The sequence below is a fragment of the Aquarana catesbeiana genome, linkage group LG11, assembly GCF_042186555.1.
Source record: "Aquarana catesbeiana isolate 2022-GZ linkage group LG11, ASM4218655v1, whole genome shotgun sequence".
NCBI classification, from domain to species: Eukaryota; Metazoa; Chordata; class Amphibia; order Anura; family Ranidae; genus Aquarana; species Aquarana catesbeiana.
Window position 1 is genome coordinate 192280421 of NC_133334.1, and position 21736 is coordinate 192302156.

At 40.3% G+C, this 21736-nt stretch overlaps 1 protein-coding gene across 2 annotated transcripts in view; it reads left to right on the forward strand.

Annotated features, from left to right (window-relative positions):
• ACTN3 (actinin alpha 3) overlaps window positions 1–21736 on the forward strand; it is a 128772-nt gene that overhangs the window by 58118 nt on the left and 48918 nt on the right. For both annotated transcript variants that reach the window (XM_073605149.1, XM_073605150.1), the window contains exons 2-4: window positions 6761–6875; window positions 14915–15034; window positions 17564–17650. In XM_073605149.1, coding sequence (XP_073461250.1) covers window positions 6761–6875; window positions 14915–15034; window positions 17564–17650 — 322 coding nt within the window. The remainder of the gene's footprint in view (window positions 1–6760; window positions 6876–14914; window positions 15035–17563; window positions 17651–21736) is intronic.

Below are 21736 nucleotides of genomic sequence, written 5' to 3' on the forward strand. Positions count from 1 at the left end.
AAATCACATATTAGATTAAACCAAACTATGCAACTTTCACCAATGCTGAATAATTCCTTTGTGTAGGCGTAGGCCATTTATGTACCTCCTGAAGCCTGACTAAAAAAGTCCTAGCGATAGAATCCTGTCCTGCCTTGTTGCTTAGGGCTTCTTAAAAGACTCCTAGCTCTTACTGTTCACCCATAGCATCACAGGAGTGAGCTCTCAAACGCTGAGTTCAGAGCTACTGAGTTTGGATAGAGAGAAAGCGCATATGAGGAAATTTAAAAGGGAGAAATAGCTTGCTTCTGTTATGGTGGAGGTGAACAGTAAGAGCAAGGAGCCCCTTAACAACAACCTAGCAACAAGGCAGGACGGGATGATGTGATCTCTGGGAGTTTTTCTGTCAGGCTTCAGAAGGTACATAAATGACCTACACCCATAACAAGGGCATTATTTAACTTTGATCAAAGTTGCACAATTTGTTTTTATGTACAGCAGCCACTTACCTGCACTTGCAGTTTTTTGGTAAATGTAATTTCAAGTATAGCTATCAGTAAGTCTAAACTGACTGCAGAACTAAAATGCTTTAACATTTAAAAATGTGCTGCTTTTAATTATTATTACACCTGATGATCATGCCAAAATGTCCTTGTTTTGCATATCCTGTCATGGGATGACATATTTTTCCCAGTTGTGCTCTTGTGTTGTGACCCATTGCATATACCCCTGGTGGAGACTACATGCATCTGTGCCAACACACATTGTGCAGGCATGGTTTACTGTTGTCACCATCTGGAAGCCCATCCAGTGATGTGCAGATGCTGCTGGAGTCAGCGCATGTGGACAGGAAATGTCTGCAGGAGATCAGCAGCATGGAGCACAAATCCTGAATCAAAAAGGGGCCAACATTTTTTGGTAGCCCGGCACAGGGGACAAGAAAGAGAAAGCTGGCCATCAATAATGTAATTTTTAAACATGGTGGCACAGGAGCAGGGCACAGGCAGAACTAATGCTGTGAAAATGTGGGAGAATATAAAAAAAGGGTTGTTGATGGATATAAGTAAATATGTTTCCCTAATTACTTTTAAATAGCATTATGCAAGTACAAGCCAGAGCTTTAGAAAATCTTCCTAGTGGTTCAGATATAAGGAAATATTTAGTTTTAATATTCCACAAACTTATCACATTGCTCCCCAGACACACCACTAATTATTTTTATGCTGGTTGGACATGTATAGTAAAAGTAATTTAACTTGAAATAAAAAATAAATAGGTTTTTGATTGATATTGTTATATATTGATGAGCTGACACCTTTCTGCCTCTACTGAGCAATCCCCATTTGTAAAGTCTGTACTACCTTTCTACATTACTACATCCTATATACATATATTTTATTTTCAAATTAGTAAGCCTTATTTTTGTGTAAAATTGGAACAAAATAATCTTCTTAAATAGTTTATAAGGCGTAGATATTACAGACTGTAAACAATAATAGTAATAGTAAACTTTGTGGCCAGTTTTCTGAAGTGTATTAATGTGGACAATTACCAAATTTAGAAATTATGTTGGTGGAACCTTAAAAGAAACTGTTGAATATACTGTAAATAAAGGAGCTGCAGTTGCTGGCTTGTCTTTAAAGGTGCAAGATCTAGGACTTTATCCTTTTTATCCTTCAACTACAACTTGGCGGGTCACTGACATGGAACAAGTATGTCTCATAGGTCAGGTCCTATATTTTTTTCTTGACAGGTTTCACATAACAACCCTGAATGTGATTGCCTGTATTGTTAGACAATAAAGTTAATTTGGTGATCTGGTCATCAAAGTGCCTTGGATATTTTAATTCAAAATGCACGTTTGTAATTTTCTGTAGTATGGTCCTTCTATTCATGTTTAAATAGCTATGGCTAAGGCCTTGTCCCCATTGCATTAACTCAGTTCAGAGGGTAATCCAGGATAAACATTGTTAATCTATTCTATATATTTACATTTCAGTTACAATGGTGATAATCTAAGGGAATGGTAATGGCAAAGGTGGCAAAAACTTAGCTTTGTAAATTTTGTTTTTAAGATTATTGTAGTAATACAAATTCCTCTTTATTCCTATCTTTCATGTTTCTTTTTGATTAATAGTCTTACAAACAACTCATGTTAATATTACACAGTAAAATGGGCATTGAGGTGAATTAAAGTGCTTCAAATGTATACATTGTCAGTAACATGAAACATTTATTATTGGCTGAAGAAAAGGTGTCATATGATATGGTATGCAGTGCCACAAAAAGAGCATTACTACCATAAAAACTTCAGGAAGATGTTAGCCCACCACATTGCAGACAGTAATTGGATCTCCCAGCTGCCTGTTCCTTTGGTATGGAATAGCCAAGCTCTCTCATTCCAAGATGTTGTACAGTGTACCTCCCATAAACCCTCTTTGGGACTCTCCAGGATAACGTTACCCTATAAATAGCTTTCTAGGAAGCTGACAGATTTGTCTAGTTGACCAGACACCTCAGAAAAGAAAATATGATTGAAAGATTTTTAAAGCAAGCAGCAAGCTGGATCTAGACTTGACAAGACTATAAAAACATGACATTAGTAAAACTCTACCATTGCAAGACACAGGGCTCAGTTGAAGTGATGAAGAACCTAAAAGATATTTGTTTTTAAAATGAATTACCATCTTATCATCTTTTACTATATTCCCCGAATCCCAAAAATCATGACACGCAACTGCCCCCTTCCTACATTCTATGTATGATCTTCTCTGATAGCTTTATTGAACTAATGTGCCATACCAGTATATTGTATCATGCTTTAGGGAATTAGTTATATTTTTAGTTATGACTGAACGAATCCCCAATGTCATTTCTCTTGAGTGTTACAGATTTAATATTGACATCTGATTAGTTGCTACAGACATCTCTGTTTTATCATTCATCTAGTCTGTATGCATAAGACCACTGCCAAAGCCCTTTTTTTTTAGGATTCTCTAATACTGCAACATATCATCTAAATAACTTAACAAATACATATCTGACATAATAGATGCCTCCATCATTTCTTCTTTAAAAATCAAGCAGGCCTGCTAGTGATCCAGGTAACTAAAGAAAAGCAATGCAACATGTAGCAGTGAGAGATAACAGCAGTTATACAAAAATAACCAATTATTTGCATTCAGAGAGTGGACATTTTAGCAAATGATAGAATATACTTGGTCAGGCCTATAACGTTTTGGAACAATAGTGCTTTTGGCACTACTATAGGCTTACTTTACATTTTAGTTATTATTGGTGATAGGATTCTTCCTATAACTGATAATAATTGTTTGAGGTAAGGTTTAGAGCACAAGTTTTTGGTATAATTTAGGTAAAGTTAAGGTCAGGTTGAGGTTTATGGCCCGTACACACGATATGAAAATCGGACGACAGATCGTCCATTTGCATTCTAGTCACATATTAAAAATGAAGAGTTTACTAAGGTTACGAAAATTCTCGTACGACAGAATAAAAAATCGGAAGTGATGTAATGTGTTGTAGTGTATTTCTATTGTATTATCGAACGACAACTGTACTGATTAAATGAAAATCGTACGATCTGGTATCGCACGAGATAAACTTTCGTGCTTGTCCAATCAGATAATATTGGATGATATGATCAGGTTACCGTACGATCGCTTCTAATTTTCGGTTTGTGTGTACAGGCCATTAGGATTAGGTTTTGGGGCTATGTTCAGGCTATGTTGGTTCCTTATGCACAATGCCATATGCTGTGAGCATGTTAATAAGAATGTGCACCTGTGTGTCTTCCTGGTTTTCAGACCTCACTGTCAACTGTGTTGACAACAAGGTAAATCGGTAGTAAAGCCTGCTTGGTGATTTTTATCTACAGGTAAGTCTATAATAAGTTTTACCTGTAGGTAAAATGAATATCTCCTAAACGTGCAGTGTTTAGGAGATATTCACCCTGGATACAACCAGTTACATCACCGGCGCATGCCCTCCTAAGGTCTGGCATACCTTGCCGGACCTTCAGAGCTTTGTGCCGGAACTGAGGGCTACCGTGCGCATGCAACCCGAACCCTTTGAACCCAGAAGAAAGACCGGCAGAAGATGTCAGCCCTCTCAGCGGTGACAGCACACTGCTGCAAGCTTCATTCCAAGGTAAGTATTTCATAATGTGCTAGTATGTGATGCATACTAGAACATTATGCAATGGCCTTACAGGTGGTTTTTTTTTGGTTTTTTTTACAGCCGCGGTTTACTACCGCTTTAACTGATACATACTGATGCTAAATTTGGTCTCTGCATCAAAGTTTCAATTATTTTGGTTTGCAAAAGCATTAAAGAATTAGGGTTTGGGGGTTGGCTTGAGGTTAAAATTTAAATTTAAAGATTAGGTAATGGATTAGTATATGGGGTACATTGAGCTTAAATGTGAGTAGCTACTAGTGTATCATGTGTGATCATTTTCTGGATTGAAAAATGTGTGCTGAAATATTACTTATGCTTTAAGTATCAGTGCAAAATACATATGTGTGATTAAAAATCACTTGTGTTCAGTATTTTTGATGCCAAAAATACATGATAGATGTAGCACCCTGATGTTTAGGCAGGGTTGCTATTAAATTTATTTGCCAAGTGATAGTTGTCTTGGCCAATTGTTAGGAGGTCAATTGATTTTTCCCTAATTTTCGAATTGCTGCACTTCTCTCTTCTGTCACTAGATGGCCGGGTGTCTAGTGACATTAGATAAGACAAGGGCATTGCAAGGACAGATTAGGAATGAATGGGGTGTCTCAGCCAATAGGCAGGGATTTTCTTGGGTCCCTTGGCCTGCTAGGAAAACCTATTTATTTGTGTGGAGTCAGGTGATCGGGGTTCTGTGCCACCTGGACAGCTGTCTGGGTGGACGTGTGTTGTATTGCCCCAGGCTGCTAGGCCAGAAACCTAAGGCCTATCCCTGGGACATCTGGCTGCTAGGCTATCTGAGAGCCTATCCAGAAGTAGGGTTGGGACTGCGGGCTTGTAGTCCAACCAGATGTAGCGGTTCCGCTGGCTGGGGAACCAGTCGTGGTCAGAGGTGGAGGGGAAGCTGTCGCCACAAAGGGACCATCCACCTTGCTACTGGAGACCATTGTGAGTATGCTGGGGCCAGTACCAGAGCAGACTTCTCGCCAACCGGGGACGGTGAAGAAGTGGGAAAGCATCAGCAAGTGCCAAGTCAGGGACCCAGTGGGACAGCAGAGGTGACGCTTGTGGAGTTCCAAGCCAGGGACCTAACATGCCAGCAGGGGTGAAGCTTGAGGAGTATCTGTGAGTGCCAAGCCAGGGACCCAGCAGTGAAGCGGGGGTGGCGCTTGAGGAAAATACTGAGTGCTACAGTGAAAGAGCTCTGGGGATCAAGTGGCTAGAGGATCTGAAGTCTAGTGAGAGAGACTGGGAGCTTGTTGATTGAAGACCCACAGTGAGTGGGTGTGGGGTAAAGAGAACTGTTGAAGTTGAATACCTTTACTGTTAGTAACAGCTACAAGATTGTTGCCATAGGAGACAGCAGTCCTACCTATACAGAAGTGGTGTCCGGCTGGAGGCCTTCACCTGTATAGCTGTCTACCTAAAGAAGTCTCGGAGTCTGCCAATTAAAATTGCATCTACCTAAGGGTGTCCTGGCCCTAATCCTCTCTCCCACAGTTCTGTTTAAGAGACAATAAATCTCTTTGCATTCAAAAAGTGTCTTGCACCCACCTGTTCGTCTTCATGCCTTGTAACCCACTCTACACTGAAGGATGTCACCTGTCCTTTACTCTGGAGGTCACCATTGGGCTTCAGGGGCCCCGGGACTTTGCTACATAAACATTCTCAGAAACTTGTATCTTTAAAAAACAGTTCAGCATTGGCAGTATTCATATTGGTATGCTGATTTTCTTACATTACAAGCAGGATTGTCGTACTTATGTATGTTATATATGCACAAGCTTGCTCACTTGTCCTAAATGCATTTAAAAAAATCTTGTATAACCCAGTTGTTTTCAGGTTAGCTTCCTAAGGCTACATTTAGGTGGCTGAATAGCAGCAGTCTGTGCTCGCTGTCAGCAAGAATAAGCGAATGTAACCGCTCATCTCAGCAGTTACACGCCTCTAACCAATCCTGGATGCAGCCAGTGTGTGTGGAGGATCTGCATTTGTTTGCAGTTTTGGCCACAAACAAACTAGCTGCAGCTAATTGCCCAGTTTGTATGTAGCTATAGTACAGAGTGCTGCATTGTTCAGAGGCAGAATTTAGCCACCTCTGAATGCAGCAAACAATCCGCTTCTATTTAGCCGTCTGAATGTAGCCTAAGGAAATGTCAGCCTGGCAATTTGTAGCAGCTACAAATCTCTCAGTTTTTTTTACCCTGGCAATGTGTTGCTGGATATAGAGTTGCTGCTGTAGCTGATTACATTGCGTATCTATGCAGCTACAATACGCTAGTGTGCCATGACTATCGGCTGCTGCACTGGATAACATGAGAATCAGCTCCAGAAATCTCAAAAATAAATTGCTTAGCAACTCAGCTAGAATTTATCTTTGAATTTCAGCAACACAGACCTTTTATTGACTGCTATTCATTTTTCCCACCAAAGGAAAACACTATTGCAGTCTCAATAGCAAGTATCAAGCTTCTTTATTATTATTCGGGTATGCTTATGCTTATTCGGGTTGATTTATTATTTTAAAAACGTCTACACGTGGATCATTGTAACTATACCTATTCCTTTAATTTGTTTTCTTTTATAGACCTTCACAGCCTGGTGCAACTCTCACCTGAGGAAAGCTGGCACACAAATTGAAAATATAGAGGAAGATTTCAGAAATGGCCTTAAATTGATGCTCTTGCTTGAGGTCATCTCTGGTAAGTGCTTTAAAGAATAATTTGCTTCATTTTAGCAGTTCAGCAGGGACAAAAGTAATGGCAGTCCTGGTTGTTGCTGTACGTTAGAGTGCTGCCTAGTGCTGGATCCAGACTGAAACCCATACACCTATATGTTTCTGTTAAAGTGGATGTAAATCTGAAAACTTTTTTTTTAAATTAAGGCTTGTACCTTTTAGAGTATAGGATGTCAAGTCATCTGTGCCCAGTCTTGCCACAAAGAGTTAATCCAGCACTGAGCAATCTTTGTATCTTTTTTCAGAAAAAAAAAAAATGAACACACAGAGAAATAGGTATCCGTTTCCTCCCCCTTGCTGTGACGGACAGGTGATTTCCTTATCTCGTGAACGGGCGTGAGAGAGGCATTCTGTCTACTTCACATCCCCTCTCCTTTCTTCTTCAGCTCTCCCAGGATTGGCGACTCCACACCTCAGCATGATTGGGCATGTTGAAGTCATGTGGTGCCTTTCCTGGGTTTTGACTGGATGCTAGTGATCATGGGGCATAATCCACGAGACCAGCAGAAGTTCAGTGTAAGAAATACACAGGAGAAAATATATGTTGCCAAGGGGAGTGTAGAGGTGGGCGGGGAGTCTACTAACAGCACAACTTCGCCCACAGAATCCGGAGTTTTGCTGGGCTACAAACAGTAAAAGGGGAGATATTTGACAGGTAAGGATACATGCAGGAGGCATGTACAGTATCTCGCAAAAGTGAGTACACCCCTCACATTTTTGTTAATATCTTATTATATCTTTTCATGTGATAACACTGAAGAAATTACACTTTGCTACAATGTAAAGTAATGAGTGTACAGCTTGTATAACAGTGTAAATTTGTTGTCCCCTCAAAATAACTCAAGACACAGTCATTAATGTCTAAACCGCTGACAACAAAAGTGAGTACACCCATAAGAGAAAATATCCAAATTGGGCATGAGGTGGCACTGATGAGGTTGCACTGATAGGTACTGGTAAACTGCACTGATGGGCACTGATAAGCTGCACTGATAGGCACTGATAAGCTTCACTGATGGGGCTGCACTGATCATCAGGACACTGATGATCATTGCCTTGATTATCAACATAAACAGCATGCTGACAAGCTTGCCGGTTATCGGCACTCCTTTCCTCCCAGAGACACAGCACGTGAAGAAAGGACTGCCAATAACTGGCAAGTCTGTTTACATGTGACTGGACACAACTGATCACATGGTAAATGGCCACTATGACTTGCACTTTACCTTGATCTGTGATCAGCTGTGTCTGAAGGACACCAGTCACAGAGCACAGCTGATGCACGCTGCAGGCAGCGCAGAGGGGGTGGGGTTCTGAGAAGACGTCTATGTACGCCCTCCCAGAACTATAGTATCGTGCTTGTAGCCAACTTTTGGTTATAGCGCAGTACTGAAGTGGTTAAAATACCTGTCTATTTAGGTTTTTGTGTCCCATTGGGGAGATTTGCCTTACTTTCCCTAAGATGCAATCCTCCAAAAGTGCAGGAAAAATTCCAATTTAGGCTTCTTTCCCCACAGCAGATGATAGATTTCTTCTTTATCCCTATTCTACAGACAACTGTAACATTTTGGATTGCATACCATTTCCTGCTTCAATGACAATGGTCACTGTGACATAGAGAGGGTAACAAGATTTGAACACTTCCACAGTCCATTTAAAACAAAATTTTGCTTAGACACATTAATATGTCACAATATTAGATAACTAATTAAAATCATAAAATTCTCTCAGGAACCTTTCCAAATAAGGAAAACTGCGTTGATTTACTGACCTTACCAGACATTTTTGTTGGTTTAAATAGAGGGATCATCCACAGCCCACAGAAAAATTGGCCAGGGGTGGGAAAAATTACCCTCAGAGATCTCAGCAGAAGTTCAGACATTTATCAGCAAGTAACTCATACTTACTGGTACTTTCTCTTGCAGCCGGCATCTAGAAATATTAACTGAGCAGGCACAATTTTAATACTCCATGATAAAGTCAGACAGTCATGTAACAATATTAAGTATATCACAAACTAAGAGAAATTCAGCTTTGAGTTTTTATACCAGCCTTTCTCAACCCCCGAAACCTTGAAATAATTTTCAGGTCTCAGGGAACCCCTGTTCAAAATAATTATACCTACAGTTTGTGTTACATTGGTGTGATCCCTAAATTGTAGAATGTTTTATATATTGCAAAAAATAATATGGCATACCCAACTTATTTGATGCCATGGACAGACCATGTTTACACCCTCCTGCTCTGCACATAATTTTTAGTGAAAGTCTTGAATTTAAGTTAAAAAAAAAACATAAAAGTAACATATACCGTATAAATAGTGGTGTCCCTTAACATTAGTGGTCATTGTAGATAGAAGGTGAACTCGCCATTGCTCACTGCAAAAAAAAAAAAAAAAAGTTTTTTTACCTGTTTTAGCATTGATAAACCAAAGACATATTTAAGCTTTAAAATCAAAAGAAAAGAGCTTTTTAAATGCTTGCTCCACTTTCTTGAGATAGTACAAAGTTTAGCTATGCATCATTCTTGCAACCTATTTACTTTGGGTGTTCTTATTATGAGAAGATTTAAGACATTCCTGGGTGACACCATTACTTGCAGACTTCGCAGCTTCCCCTATCCCTCTATATTCTTTAATTTATGCTTTTCATAATACCTTATTCACTCATTATTTAATTTGCTAAGTAAAACACCACATACTTGTGTTCTTAACATCTCTTAGTAAATACTGCTCTTAATCAAACAAAACATATATTACATATAATCAGACATAACATGTAATATATTTAAATAACAAAGAAGATGGCTGCTTACTTGTTTTACTGATTATTGTATTTTAACCTATATGTTATCCTTTTGATCGTTAGCACCTATTTATTGTAATTGTTACTCATGCACTGGACCTTATGCCTGCAAAATCCTTAATCCTTAACTACTTCCCGACCGGCACACGCAATGTATGTCGGCAGAATGGCACAGCCAGGCAAATGGGCGTACAGGTACGTCCCTTTGAATTTGCCGCCGTGCCATTGCGTGCGTGCCGCCGGCGGCATGCGTTTCGGCCGGGAGCTCCGTGAGTCGGGTCGCGGGTCCCGCGGAATCGATCGCCACGGGGATACCCGGGATCGCCTCACGGAGAGGACGAATGGGGAGATGCTGATGTAAACAGCATCTCCCCGTTCTGCCTAGTGACAGTGTCACTGATCTCTGCTCCCTGTCATCGGGAGCAGAGATCAGTGACGTGTCACAGCTAGCCCATCCCCCCTACTGTTAGAAAACACTCCCTAGTACTGACTTAACCCCTCCCCGCCCCCTAGTGGTTAACCGCATTCAATGCCAGTGTAATTACACAGGAATCAGTGCATTTTTATAGCATTGATTGCTGTATAAATAACAATGGTCCCAAAAATGTGTCAAAAATGTCCGATGTGTCTGCCATAATGTCGCAGTCATGATAAAAATTGCTGATTGCTGCTATTACTAGTACAAAAAAATTATTAATAAAAATGCCATAAAACTATCCCCTATTTTGTAAACGCTATAACTTTTGCACAAACCAATCAATAAACGCTTATTTTTTTTTTTACCAAAAATATGTAGAAAAATACGGATAGGCTTAAACTGAGGAAAAAAATGTTTTTTTATATATTTTTGGGGAATATTTATTATAGCAAAATGTAAAAATAATGCGTTTTTTTCAAAATTGTCGCTCTTATTTTGTTTATAGTGCAAAAAATAAAAAATCGCAGAGGTGATCATCAAATACCACCAAAAGAAAGCTCTATTTGTGGGGAAAAAAGACGTCAATTTTGTTTGGGAGCAACGTCGCACGACCGCGCAATTATCAGTTAAAGCGACGCAGTGCCGAATCGCAAAAAATGCTCTGGTCTTTGGCCAGCCAAATGGTCCGGGGCTGAAGTGGTTAAGGACCCATTTACATTTTTACATGCATGTTATTTGAATGGGCTGGTTACACACCAAAAAAGGTACATATAGCATTTATGGAAGCAAACTACAGTGCATATAATTGTGTTGCTCCAAGCTATGATGCAACACATGTCCGTTAACAAGATGCATTGGTGTACCATTCAGAATGAGTTGCACTGCATCACACAATCACATGTAACGAGTATGACGATGCGCTGTGGAAGCATGCATAACCCTACTGCAATAGTGTAAATGAGGACACACTAAATATTGGTCTGATTTGTTTTTCTCTGTGCATTTTGTAGGTTGTTAATTGAGAACTAAAGACTGTTAGTTGGATTATTTTCGAATGCATCCTCACTTTAAATATTTTTTTCAGTAGTACCTATTCTAATTTTAGTCAGGTCATCTATGTGGTAACAACAGCACAAAATGATGTCCCTTGCTCACTTCTGCTAATGCCGGGTTTAAATATTTCAGTGGATAGCCTCTAGTTCCCCTTGCCATAAAATATGTTGATATCTTGGTTTAGAGTACACGTTCAATGTGTCAAGGGCAGGAAATATCTTTCGGCACTGTTTGCTAACATTCTACTGCCATGTAAACTATCTATGGCTAGCTTAAGGAAGAATGTGTTAACATTTATTATCAATATAAGAAATGTTACAGGCTGCATGCTTCCAATTTTGGTTGGATCCCAAATGCTTGGGGACAGGGGCGGACTGACAACTCATGGGGCCCCCGGGCAATAGGAGATTATGGGGTCCCCGGGCAATAGGAGAAGTTTATGGGGCCCCCGGGCAATAGAGATTATGGGGCCCCCAGGCAATAGGAGATTATGGGGCCCCCAGGCAATAGATTATGGGGCCACACAGTATACACACACATACGGTATACACACACAGACACACAATATACACACACAGTATACACACACAGAATACACATACACACACTGAAAAGGTACTGGAGAGGAGGGGCAGCTATAATCTTGGGATTTTTAAAAAAACACAAATTTTTACATACATACCCTCATTGTATTGAGGCTGGCATCTCTGATGGGGCCCCTTAGTGGCATGGGGCCCTCGGGCAGTGCCCAAGTGCCCGAATAGTCAGTTCGACCCTGCTTGGGGACTACACAGACATTTTCACTAGCCTCTATGAGTTTTGAGTATGCTAGTCAAAGGTCTAGTTGACTAGTTTGGTTTAAAAAAGAAGTACTAATGACTAGACTAAAATTAAATTTATCACATCTATTAGGATGACACAATTCAAACTCTAGTGCGTTTATTTTACTGACATACAGTATAATTTTTTAACCTTTATTAAAATGTGGCCACGGCTGAGTCTTTATGGGAACTAGGTTACTCGCCATACTTCTAGTAGATGAGCACAGATGCCTTCATAAATGTGGATCTGCATGGAATACATTATGAAAGATTTGTTCATGATACATTTTTTAACAATGGCTTGGTGAGATGGAGTTCCTAGCAAAAGGGACTCAATGCCTGGGAGCTTGTATGCATTATTGAATACCAGGGTGTCCATAGATGGCTGATCTCTTTTATGCTGAAGTTATCCAGCTTCATTTTGTTTTCATTGTGGATACAGGTGTCAGTACACATAGGTACTGTACATAGGCACTTTGCTCAATGTTGCATGCTGATGCTTTAAACTGGTGCCAAAAGTGTTAGTGAGTAACGACAGCTGCATTCACCAGAAGGAAATATTTCTTCAGGCGTGTGAAATACAGATGCTTTCTTCCAAACCCAGATACAGCAGAGGTTCTTTGGTACAGCAATCCATAGATGTGTACAGTGAGAAAAATAATTATTTGATCCCTTGCAGATTTTGTAAGTTTACTCACTTACAAATAAAAGAAGGTTTTATAACTTTTATTATATGTGTATTTTAAATTAAAGAGACAGAATATCAACCAAAAATCCAGAAAAAAACACATGGTACAAATGCTATAAATTGAGCTGTAGTTCAATGAGTAAAATAAGCATTTGATCCCCTACCAACCAACAATAGTTCTGGCTCCCACAGACTGGCAATTTAAGAAGGTGCTCCTAATGGCAACTCCTTATGTGTATAAAAGACACCTGTTCACAGATTCTCTTTCTTCCATTCAAACCTCACCATTATGAGTAAGACCAAAGAGCTGTCAAAGGACTTCAAGGACAAGACTGTAGACCTGCGCAAGGCTATAATAGGCTACAAGATGATCAGCAAAAAATTTGGTGAGAAGGAGAGAACTCTTGGAACGATTATTTGCAAATGGAAGAAATACTAAATAACCATCAATCGCCCTCGGTCTGGAGCTCCATGCAAAATGTTGCCTTATGGAGTAAGGATGATCATGAACAAAGTGAGGGATCAGCCCAAAGCTGCATGGGAGGAGCCTGTGAATTATCGCTAAGCAGTTGGGACCACAGTCACCAAAAAAAACATTGGTAACACAATACGTCGCCATAGATTGAAATCCTGCAGCTCCCGCAAGGTTCCCCTCCTCAAGAAGGCACATGTACAGGCCCTTCTAAAGTTTGCCAATGAACATCGAAATGATTCAGAGAAGGATTGGGAGAAAGTGCTGTGGTCAGATGAGACCAAAATGTATCACTTTGGCATTAACTCGACTCGCCATGTTTGGAGGAAGAAAAATGCTGACTGTGACCCTAAGAAACACCATCCTTACAGTCAAGCATGGAGGTGGAAACATCATCCTTTGGGGCTGTTTCTCTGTAAAAAGTGCAGACCGACTTTGTCACATTGAGGGGCCAATGGACGGGGCCATGTATTGTAAAATCTTGGATTAGAACCTTCTTCCCTCAGCCAGAACACTGAAGATGAGTTGTGCATGGGTCTTCCAGCATGACAATGACCCAAAATATACCGCCAGGGCAACAAAGGAGTGGCTCAAGAAAAAGAACATTAGGGTCATAGAATGGCTTAGCCAGTCTCCAGACCTTAATCCTATAGAAAATGTATGGAGGGAGCTGAAACTTCGAGTTGCCAAGCGACAGCCAAGAAACCTTAAAGATTTAGAGAAGATCTGTAAAGAAGAGTGGACCAAAATCCCTCCTGAGATGTGTGCAAACCTGGCAACCAACTACAAGAAATGTCTTACCTCTGTGCTTGCCAACAAGTGTTTCTCCACCAAGTATTAAGTCATGTTTTGCTTGGGGATCAAATACTTATTGACCTGCAACTCAATTTATAACATTTGTATTGTGTTTTTTTCTGGATTTTTGATTGATATTCTGCCTCTGTCATTTAAAGGGGTTGTAAATCCACATTTCTTAAAAAAAAAACAAAACAAACATATCATACTTACCTCCACTGTGCAGTTCGTTTTGCACAGAGTGGCCCTGATCATCATCTTCTGGGGTCCCCTAATGGTGCTCTTGGCTCTTCCCCGCATTGGTAAACCCCCTAGGAGAAATGCTCTCCCTGGGGGTTACCGTGCGGGCGCACTCCCGAGTCCAGCATTTGCATCCATAGACACAGAATGCCGGACTCGGCCCCGTCCCTGGCACCCGCGTCATTGGAATTAATTGACAGCAGGAGCCAATTGCTGCGTTGCTATCAATCTATCCAATCAAGAGCCGAGATCCCTGGGCAGAGAGGTAGAGCGTGTCTCTGCTGTGGGAACGAACGGCTCAGGTGAGTAAAACAAGGGGGCTGGGGGGCTGGGGGGCTGCTCAGTAACAGAAGTTTTTTCACCTTAATGCATAGGATGCATTAAGGTGAAAAAACACAAGGGTTTACAACCCCTTTAAAATACACCTATGATAAATATGATAGACCCTTCATTTATTTGTAAGTGGTCAAACTTACAACATCTGCAGGGTTTCAAATAATTATTTCCCTTGTATATTACAAGGCTAATTAGGATATAAATAGCATCTTTCCCTGTGAACATTGTAATATTAGTGGCAGATGTATCATAAGGAAAATGCTATATATACACGTCTTATTCAAATATTATATATCTGTAAAACACTGAAAGGAAATTTCTAAACCACTGAAAACTGCCATTCCATTTTCTTTCATATACACATTCTGCTCCTGCAGGTGAGAGGCTGCCTAAACCGGACAAAGGAAAAATGCGCTTCCACAAGATTGCAAATGTCAATAAAGCTTTGGACTATATTGCCAGCAAAGGAGTGAAACTGGTGTCTATTGGTGCTGAGGGTAGGTAGTAGCCCTGGACTGGTAACTCCATATTTGTGGGAAAAAAAATAGCAAATAAAAAAATATAGCATATACAATTGCTACACAAGTCATGTTGTAATTGCATGTTATTAAAAATTATATGTCATTACTATTTCAATCTGCAGCTCTATTACTTTATGTAAAATGCAATATGGCAACCTGGCATGCCATTTTCTGCTTGTGTAATTGTCTTAGTGATTTTCCTAGAAGTCTGCACTAAGATACAAGTCAGATTTTGGACATTCCCAGCAACAAAAATGCTATTTTGGGTGAGATATTCCCTAAGAAAATTACATCCAAAGGGACGCAGACCCTACCACTTTCCTCATTAGAAACCCCAAAAGAGCAGCAACTGATTGATAATAATTATAAAATCATTTCCATTAGAGTCTGGATACAGACAAACAAACAGCTATTTCTCCGAATAACAAAAGGAAGAAATATGTAACAAAGTTTGTTAAAATCCTTTTTTGTTTCAACAAAAGTGGAGTTACTCTTTACATATGCATGTAAAAGAGATTTGTATGTTGTATTTTTATTCTTGTCTATCAGTTATAAATGTATAGTACATGGAAGCAGCCATATTAGCGCACATGTTAAATATCCTGCTTTGCAGGAATAAAGGATTTCTAAATTGTGAGTTGGCATCTGCTAATAGCTAAATCCATAGATCTGTAGATGTAAATGTAAAATAAAAATACTACAGTGACCACCGGCAACATCATCCTTTCCTAGGTGAGGAAGTGTGAGTAAGCACCTGTTGAGGAAAAGGTGCTTGCCACCCAAAAAAATGTTATTAAAAAGTTTAAGGGCCTGTTCACACTGCCACGACAGTTGCTGCACACTAAACTGTAGCGGTTTAGTGTGCAGCAACTATCCATTCTGGCTGGAGTGAGCCTGGCAGTAGGGAGCAGTGTGATGTGTGTTTCAGTGCATCCTACAGTTCCCTTGTTTTGTTTTGATTCAACTATTTCATGTGTATAAAATTTGATGCTGTACAGTGACATGCGATCCAGTACTGTATGCTGCCATAAATTGCAACATGTCTGCATTTTATCGCAGCTCACTGCAGCGCAGCTCCGGGCTGCATTACAGTGTGAATATAACACATAGAAAACAATTATTTTCTGTGAGTCCTGAACTGTGAATTGACCCTAAAAGGGAGGGGGGAGGGCCAGGATTATGCAGTCGGTAAAAGGTGAGTGAAGGTCCTAATTCTTCAGGCAGGTATAAAAGGCAGAAATTAACGCATCTCTGTATTATTGTTTGTTGATTTATTTATTTTTTAAATGCAAGCATGGCATGCACTTGCATTTGATTTGGATATCAGCCTTTTATAGTCCTTGTACAGCAGAGCTCAGCCTGAGATAGGAAAAATCATCACAAGGAGCCAATCAGTTGTGCAGTAGTGTAAGATGCTTGCTGATATGAGGAAAGAACAAAGTGTCAGAGAGATGAGCTCATCAGCCTGCTGCTCTCTCTTGTACATCCTATTTTCTTATCATTTTCAAAGAGGATTCACCCATCAGCATACAACATAATAGACAGGGTCTAAATACAAACAAGGTTTGTGCATGTTATTTAAAATCAATCAAGGTTCATCATCATCAGCATTTAACATAATATGGACAAACTGCAATGACAAACACAATTTGCTTGTCACATTTAACCTCAAACAAGACTTAACCATGTTACGCATAGGGTGAATCCTCTTTGAAACTGATAGCCTAATGCTGTAAAATGCAGACAGACAAATGTCCAGCAAACATTTGAATGTGCGAATGGCATAGTGAATCCTTTATAAATAGACCCCTCAGTGTACTCCTGGTACATGAAGCAGATTAAGGCAGAAGGTCAGCATGTTGGATTGCTTCCATAAAAGTATCTTTATTCTATTTAGGAGGTAAAACATGGGCAAAGGCAGGCTATATCTGTGTATGTGGTTTTACATCTCTAATGAAATCATGAAACTTTTAGTGAAACAATCTGATGTGCTGATCTTTGGGTTTCATATTTTACTTGTTTTTACTAGTTTATACTAGTTTAAATAAAATCGCTTTGGTGTACTTCTCCCCCTACTACTAATTCATACTTGATATTTGGAAGCCAATTGACTGGACCAGAATCCTAGGGGGGCTAGTCAGACAAGGCTAAGACACAGTCAGATAGGACCATTATTTGGTTTTGACAGTCTTGCAGAGATGACATTAAATTGATTTTAATAAGATGTAGACATACTGTATACCACTGTTTTTATAAGGAAAAATATTCAGCAGTTTGACTTAGTTATTTTAAAATCTGTCTGTACATAGAGAAGAATTACTTTACAGTTATGTAGCCTGTAAAATTACTGTATGCTATCCATGTTTTTTTTCCAGGCATTTTGGTTTTCTTTAAAAGCTCATCTTAAAATATGTCCCTAATGTAAATAGTAACACAATATGAAAAATGAATCTGCATTTAAAATCCAAAATAAACTATTTTGGTTATTTAATTCTTTTCCCATAGAAATTGTTGATGGAAATTTGAAGATGACCTTGGGTATGATTTGGACAATTATTCTGCGTTTTGCAATTCAAGACATTTCTGTTGAAGGTATATGTTAGGGTTATCTTTATATATTTGAAACCATTACATTCATCTAGTATGATTCTAACGCTAAATTAAGGATCTTTATAACACTACAACACTTTAGCGCTGGTGTCTCTGGTGAATTGCTCTAACCTGTCGTGAGTGGATATTTTGCCTCCTTACATCCACACACTAAATTGCGGTAGCAACCTAATTTGTTTTATTAGGCAGGAAACTTGTTGTATATAATAACAATAGTGTAACAATGACATTTTCAATCTTACAGTTTTCTTAAAGCCCAGCTCCAATCCAAAAGGATAAAACCTTATGCAAGAAAAGATGGACGAATTGTTATTTTTTTCAAAGATTTTTTATTTGATGACTATGATTAAAACATTGAGGCTCGGTTCACACCTAATGCTTATGCAGCACCCAGCAGGGGTCCTGTGCGTCTTGGTTCACCATTTCAGGTCTGATTTCAGCCCGAATTTTGGGCTGATTTCAGATCTGCAAAGGACTAAAAGATGCACAGGGTTCCTCTGCAAATTCGCACTGGAGCCGCATCGGAAATATGTGAATCGGCTCCATAGAGAGCCGGTCACAATCTCCTGCTATTGCGAATTGGATGCAATTCGCAATAGTGTGAACCCAGCCTTAAATAAAACATCTTTGGATAAGAACAATTTGCCCATCATTTCCTGTATGAAGATTTGTTGCTCCAGGTTGGAGTAGAGAACTCACTCTTTGTTGTACCATATTTTGCTTTCTGATATATGTAAGGCCCCTTTGGAATATCCTGCCTCATGCATGCCTCATTCATGCAAGCATTCTATATCTTTCAATACATGGTAGTCTTTGGCTTGCTCCTAGATTGATTTATTTCTTCAGTCAGATTCACAATGATGTCTGTGTCTGTGAATTTTGATCCATGTATGGGCAGGGAGGTTCTACCGATTAACTTCTGTACAACCGCCCTGACAAATTTTTTCCACTTGATCAGCGCTGCAGGCTATAGCCTGCAACATTGATCAGAGTATTCTCACAGTGGGGGAACTTCCCCACTGTCAGAATACAATAGCTCAGTGGGAAGGATTGCCCCATACACATTGAGTGGATGGGGAAATCAAGTAAATGTTTTTGTTCAACCCGCTGCCTGAATGAAAAAAAAAAAAACTGTATCATCTATGGGTTGCCTTGGGTTCAGAGCTGTAATACCTTTTTTTCTGGCTTTGAAATTATTTTCTTGTGCTAATATTCATTCAATGTCCTTGCTGAGAATAACCTTTTTAGCTTTTCAGCTGCTGAATGGAGGAGGATATGTGGGATATGTGGAATGTCCAAGTTTGTTCCTAAGCAACAGAAGCACAAGATTGTTCCCTGGTGCCTCATTTTTAATAAAAACAATATAGTATAGGCAGACATTTTACTTGAATATTATCTTGCAGCAATGATCTTGTAGAGATGACTTTAATAACCTGGGTATATTTACTAAAATGAGAATTATGTGGTATTCAAAAAGACAAAGCAAAACAAAAACATACCACTATTAGCTGATTCTGGGTCATAGAATGTGTAAATGTTCCCTTACAGTTCGAAGGAAAAGTATGGCCAAAAAAGTTTTGTCTGTACTTCTCTTTTGAGGAATAAAGTTTGTCCACCTAGCAAGTGAATGTTCACTTTACTCAGTAAATATAAGAATATGCTCACTTTAAATAACAAATAATGAACAAGAGAAATAAAAAAAACAGATTGTGTGGTTAATTTCTTAAGTCTAGGTTCACATTTATGCAGTTGCGCTTGATGCGTTTTTCAGGCAAGTTTTTCAGTGCATTTTGTGGTTTTAAACCAGCATTTTTTATGCGTTTTTCCATGCAGTTTTCATGCATTTTGCGTTTTACATTTTTTTTCTCTTTAAACGCACTGTAAAACACACTGTATAAAACTGGTTGCTAAGGAGGGGGCCGGGAAGCCGACCGCTGTGTCCCTATTCTTCTTTCAGCAGGGTTCCTGCTGAAAGCTGAATAAAAAGAAAAAAAAATCACTGGCACATAAAGTTGCAAAAAAAACAGCGTTGGGCTCCCCCCCCAGGTCCATACCAGGCCCTTCGGGTCTAGTATGGATTCATCTTCTTCCGCCACAGTTTTCTCCCTGAGCTATTATCTCCTGGTGTCATCTTCTTCCTCGCAGCTGCCGCGGCCTTCATCTTCTTCCTCCTTGGGTCGCCCTCTTCTTCTACTTCCTCTCTGCCACCGGTCACCCGCTGAAAAACAAAAAAAGCTGGTCTTGTCGCGAAGCTGTGTTCTTCCATTGTTATGTTCCCCGCTGTCCGGCGCCTCTTATATAGGCATGGGGCATGCCCATCCAATGATGTCACCCGGTGACATGTGACGTCACGAGGGGCGCCATTGGATGGAAACCCCCCATGCTTATATAAGAGGCGCCAGACAGCGGGGAACATAACAACGGAGGAAGACAACTTTGCGACAAGACCAGCTTTTTTTTTTTTCCCTTTTTTGCGGGTAACAGGCGCCAGCAAGGAAGTAAAAGAAGAAGAAGACGGCGACATGAGAAAAAAGAAGAAGAAGGCGACGATGGCTGCGAGGAAGAAGACAGTGGCGGCGAGGAAGAAGACAAGGGCAACGGGAGAGACAGCATCTGTAGAGACGGCAGCTCAGAGCTATTTTACTAATAAAGGAATTGTCAAAAACTGGCTCTTGTTTTTTTAACTTTTCACAGATTTTTTGTTGAATGGGTAGGGGTACGATGTACCCGATACCCATTCACATAGGGTTGGGGGCTGGGATCCGGGGGTCCCCTTGTTAAAGGGGGCTTCCAGATTCCGATAAGCCCCCCACCCGCAGACACCGACAATCACTGACTAGGGTGGTCGTGAAGAGGCCCTTGTCCCCATCAACATGGGGGCAAGGTGCTTTGGGGTGGGGGGCACATAACCCCCCTTGCCTCAAAGCACCCATCCCCCCCATTTTGAGGGCATGCGGCCTGGTATGGTTCAGGAGGAGGGGATCCCACAAAGGGCCTGGTATGGACCTGGGGGGAACCCCAAGCCGTTTTTTTTCGTGATTTATTTTGCCAGCAATTTTTTTAAATTTACATTCAGCTTTCAGTGGGAACCCTGCTGACAGCTGATGACTCATTGGTTGCTAAGGACGCGGAGGCTGTCTTCCCGGCCCCCTGCTTAGCAACCAGCTATATGCAGTGGTAAAATAAGAACCGTAAAATGCAAAACACATCAAAAATACACCACTTACGTTTCTGATGCAGTTCCATTGAAGTTTATTAGCCGCAAATCGTGGGAAAAAAGTCACTGACCCGTTCCAAAATTGCACCAACCGCAAAATGCATGAATGTGAACTAGTACCATAGGAAACCAAGTTAAATGGACTGTAGTGCGTTTCTGCAAACTGCAAAAGGCAAAAAAAATGCATAGGTGTGAACATAGGGTAAAACTGGAGAGTGAAAAACGGAAAATTGTATACTCACCTTTCCGTAATTTTCCTTTCCTGTCGCATCTTCATGGCAACATACACGTTGGGTTGTGACTCCGCCCCCCACAACCTGATAGGACCACATACTGTAGCTATAAATTAGTGAGTAGACACCCGTCCCAGTATTCTCTGTATATATACACACACGTGTCACCTCAGAAGGGTGGGTGATTGTATGCTGCCATGAAGATGCGACAGGAAAGGAAAATTACGGAAAGGTGAGTATACAATTTTCTGTTTTCCTGCAGCATACACGTTGGGGAGTAACTCGCCAAACTGGGTGGGAATGCAAAATAAATTTATTGACAAGAAACAGAAGAGTTGGCCTGTATAACGGCCCTCCCGAATTCAACTGCTGCTAAACGTGCAGCATCTATTTTATAATGGGAAATGAAGGTGTTTCTAGAAGACCAAGTGGCCGCTCTACAAATGGTTTCCGCTGAGACTTTACAGTAAGCTGCCCATGAAGTAGCCATTGCCCTGGTGGAATGTGCTTTTAAGCCTTCCGGAATCTGCAAGGTGCTTAAGGAGTAGGCCTTCTTGATAGCTTTCACGAGCCATGAGGCGATGGTACGGGCAGAAGCTGCCTAGGCCTTCCTGAACC